Source organism: Mesoplodon densirostris, chromosome 4, assembly GCF_025265405.1.
Source record: "Mesoplodon densirostris isolate mMesDen1 chromosome 4, mMesDen1 primary haplotype, whole genome shotgun sequence".
Classification (NCBI taxonomy): domain Eukaryota; kingdom Metazoa; phylum Chordata; class Mammalia; order Artiodactyla; family Ziphiidae; genus Mesoplodon; species Mesoplodon densirostris.
The window spans coordinates 128,480,743-128,485,014 of record NC_082664.1 but is presented as its reverse complement, the minus strand read 5'-3'; the positions used below and the strand labels follow the sequence as shown (position 1 = coordinate 128,485,014).

Sequence of the window (4,272 nt, the reverse complement as noted above, 5' to 3'; positions counted from 1 at the left end):
TAAAGATTTGAGTGACTCCCACTTCTATGGTCTCTGCTTCTCCAGGCCCCACCTGTTCCGGGAGTTCCAGCTGTTTTGGTCCTGTAACTTTGGGCCTGAGGAGAGCTGGATTTGGGCAGAGAGGGGAGAGTAAACTGGGGTGGGATATTTAGTCATGCTCTCTGCTTTGTCTCCAGCAGGCTTTGGGGCTTTGCAAAGAGCCAGAACCTAGGAGGCCAGGAGAGCACCTGGGGGCGAAGGGGCCTAAGGACTTTGTTGTCAGAAACATATCCCAACCAGGAGCAGCGGCATGGGCTACAATGAGGAGCTTACTGGAGCCCCACCTGGCACCGAGGTGCCTCAGGAGCTGCTGGAAGAAATGCTTTGGGTTTTTCGCGTAGAAGATGGTAAGTGGTGGACACAACACAAAGAGAGGAATCTGGTTGAAGCCCCCTTCATGGTCCCCTCCTCTGCAGCAGACTGCACGTTTCCTCTAAGCCAGGGACTGAGGCTGAGGGGTCTCCCTACCCAGAGGGGTCTGGCTAAACTGCACCCTCCTTTTCTCAGGGCTGGCCACTCATTTACTCATCCATCCTGTCATACACAAATATTTATTAAGTTCCTTCTGTGCACCAGGCACTGTTCTCAGCACTGGGGTTACAGAAGGGAAAAAACAAAAATCTCCGCCCTCATGAAGCATACCTTCTAGTGAAAGAGACGGAAAATCAACAAATGACTAAAATGCATAGTGTGCTGGTGATGCATAATACGGAGAAAACTTAAGCGGAGAAAGGGAATAGGAAGTGTGCTGCAGGGAACATAATGTGGTCAAGGAAGGCCTCCCTAAGAAGGCGGTGTTTGAATAAAGCTTGCAGGAGGTGAAGGAATTAGCCATGCAGATTATGTGGGGGAAGAACATTCCTGGTAGAGGGAACAGCAAATGCAAAAGCTCTGAAGCTAGATCCTGCCTCACTTGGGTACAGTGTGGACCAATCTTGATTATCCAAATTCAGATTAGCCACTTTACGTATTGTCTGTGGGCAGTGGGTCGAATCCAATTTAACTGCCACCCCTTCTTTCTTTCCTCCCTCCCTCCTTCCCTCCCTCCCTCCTTTCCTTCCTTTTTCCCTTGTACTGCACTTGGCTAGCCCCTAGCAAAACTCTGAAGACTGTGAAGTTTATCTTCACCCACACTCCTCCTTTGCCCACCATCATTACCCAGCTGCAGTGCTGTCTGCCCCAGGTAGATGAGAGCTTCTTCAGAGCAGAGATCTTATCTCCCTCTCCCGCCGACACTGGACTGGGAGTTCCCGCAGGGCAGGGGGCTCATTTTCAGCTTAGAGTCTCCCCACAATACCTGGCCCACAGCACAGGAAGGTTGATGCTGTGAGCTGGTCTGTTAGGGGCCTGAAGGGCACCCAGCCTCTCCTCAAGGCTCTGTCCTGTGTGTCCCTCCCCAGCAACTCCTTGGAATAGTTCCATGTTTGTCCTGGTGGCCGTGGTGGTCGTGATAAGCATTGTCTTCTTGAGAAGGAACATCCAGGCAAACAGGTGAGGAGCTGGTCTGGGGGTGGTCTCTGGAGGGGGTGGGCCCTGCCCTCCCAAAGGAAACCTAGAGAGGAGTCATCTAGGGGCCTTGGCTGTCCACCCTTTGGGACAGCAAAATGCATCCTTTAGGGTCCTCTGAGAACCCAAAGCTGCTGAAAAACTGGCAACTGTCCCTGATGACCACTCCTTGGCCCTGGCCAGCAAACAGGGCATGGGCTGGTGGTGTATCTCAGAAGTCAGGATCTCTGGCTCTGGAGTCACACAAGCTGGGTTCAAATTCCAGTTCTGCCACTCAGTAGCTGGGCAAGACACTCAATATCTCCAAGCCAGCTTCTTCTATAAATGGCAGTAGTAACGGATTCCCCCCTCCTAGGATTGTGGGGAGTGCACAGTGGGGGCTTTTGCAGAGTTAGGGCTGTTCTTAAAGGGGAAAGCCTTGTGCTGCTCCAAGGCCAAATGCAGGGCACGGAAAGAGACCTGAGATCAGTCGGTGCTCCTGGGGTAATTTTGACACCTTTATAACAACAATACTCCTTAACCCTGGATACACAACCAAATCACCTGAGGAGGAATATTAAAAACACAGAAATCTGTACCTCGTCTTGGAGATTCTGACGCAAAGGGTGTAGGGTGGGACCTGGGCACTGGCATTTTGTTAAACTCTCTGGATGATTCCAGGGCTAACTTCTGAGAGCTCCTCGAAGGCAGGGACCACATTTGACTCAATTTTGTTTCCCCAGGCAACTGGCACAAAGTCTGGTTCTAGAAGTTATTCAGTAAATGCTTGGATCACTCATTCCCATTCATTCAATAATTACTATAGCCCTAGTAACTAGCAGTAACGTTTAAACAATAATCATGAGAATCTCTCCCTCAGATCTGTATCATGTTTTACAATTTTAAAGGCACCTTCACATTCTCTCACTTGATCAAGACAGCCCTGTAAGGCGGGGCTGGCACAAATTACCTATTCCCACTGTACAGAATAAGGTCACTGAGGATCCATGGAAGGGTTGGCCTAACCTCCGTGGTCTTCCTTCTGTGCTATATTTTATGTCATCTATGAATCCTCCTCACAGTTCTGCTGTAAAGCCAGAAAGAAATAACCCAGTGCCCTTTGCTCACATTGGTAACTAGTCGTTATGAACTGCTACGGCCCAGTCATCATTCAATCCACAGAATAAGCTGGGCACCTGCTCTGCGCTAAGCTCCGCACTGAGAGCGGGGGCCACAGGGCTGGGCAAGATAGATTCAGCCCTGGCCTTATGGAGTTTACAGTTTGGTGGGGAGATAATTGTAGTTTAGAGCGACAGGTGGTGACTGTGGGACATATAGAGTATTGTGGGAGCACAGAGATGGGATCTGGGGCCTGCGGGGCAAAAAGAGAGAGAGGGTGGGCTATGGAAGCCTTCCAGACCAAGGGACAGCACACACCAAGCTCGAGACAGGAGGAGGAGGGCCCGTGGGGCTGCAGTGTGGAGTGTGGGGAGGGCAAGGGGAGAAGGAGGCCAAGAGGCAGCAGAGCCCAGAGTGAACAGGCCCTGGGGGCCACCCTAAGGAGTTCAGGTTCTAGCTCATGGGCATTGGGGAGCCGAAGAAGAGCTCTGCACAGGGACATGAAAGGCTTATGTTTTAGCAAGATCAGTCTGGATGCAGGATATAAAAAGACCCAGAGGGTATAGCCTCTAAGAAGGTGACCTTTCCTCTCTCACCCTGTCAGGAAGCATCCCCCTCAACAAGGTCACTTCAGAGACAAGGCAGGTGTCCTCAGAAGCAGCAGACGCTGAGATACTCCCCTATGGCCCAAGCAGATTGGGCGGTCAGCTCTAACCACAGCCGGGTCCTTCTACTATGGCCAGGAAATCTAGAGGTGGATACTTTGAGTAGAACCACCTCAGAGGGGAGACATTTGGGAAGGTTTTTGGAAGGAAGACTGGATCTTGAATGCCAGGTTAAGGAAGTGGGAGTGGGGAGCCACTGAAGGTGCTTGAGCTGGGGAGTGACGTGTACGCACAGGGACTTTAGAATCATGATTTGGTGTGTGTAGGCCAGTTTGGAGCAGTAAGCATCTAGAGGCAGGAAGATTAGTTAGGAATTTCCTGAGGTAGTTTGTCTAGAGATGGGGTGGAGTGAGGGTGGGGATGGGGTGTGGGGTGACAAGGACCTGCACTAAATAGGACGACAGCCCTGCGATGAGAAAATGTGGTTTGGTGAAAAGAACACGGGACTCAGAGTCAGGAAACGGAAACGCACGTCCCAAGCATGTGCTCCTTTGGCCCCTTTGAGCCACATTACATCACCTGTAAGGGGAGCAATAGTAGTTGAGCTCACAGGTGGCACTGAGGATTTGGTAAGGTGACACACAGACAAGTATAAGATGTTTCTCTGCCAAAAACCATGGCACCATCTCGGCTTCTCCCGAAACTGTTCCCAGAACTGTGTACTGGATTTCTACCTCAAATTCACTAACCCACCTGGGACACCCAGTCCTGCCCCAAACCCTCAGTACCCCAACTCAGGGAACTCACATTCCATAGTGTTTTCTCTCCTCCCAGAAATCGAAAGAGGCTGCCACCAGAAAAACAAACTCCAGAAGTCCTGTACTTGGCCGAGGCCAGAAACAAAGATGACAACAACCTGACCACCCTAAGAGAGACTTTGCTCTCAGAGAAGCCAAAGGTGGCCCAGGCGGAAGTGGACGTAAATGACAGTAATGTGCCGCCAGTCATTCTTCCAGACCCGTGA

At 51.0% G+C, this 4,272-nt stretch overlaps 1 protein-coding gene across 1 annotated transcript; it reads left to right on the top strand.

The window, feature by feature from the left end:
• Window positions 1–289: 289 nt before the first annotated feature.
• Window positions 290–4,272, top strand: SLC51B (SLC51 subunit beta). Its single transcript, XM_060095236.1, has 3 exons — window positions 290–386; window positions 1,440–1,530; window positions 4,083–4,272. Exons 1-3 carry the CDS (start codon window positions 290–292, stop codon window positions 4,270–4,272), a joined length of 378 nt encoding a protein of 125 aa, XP_059951219.1.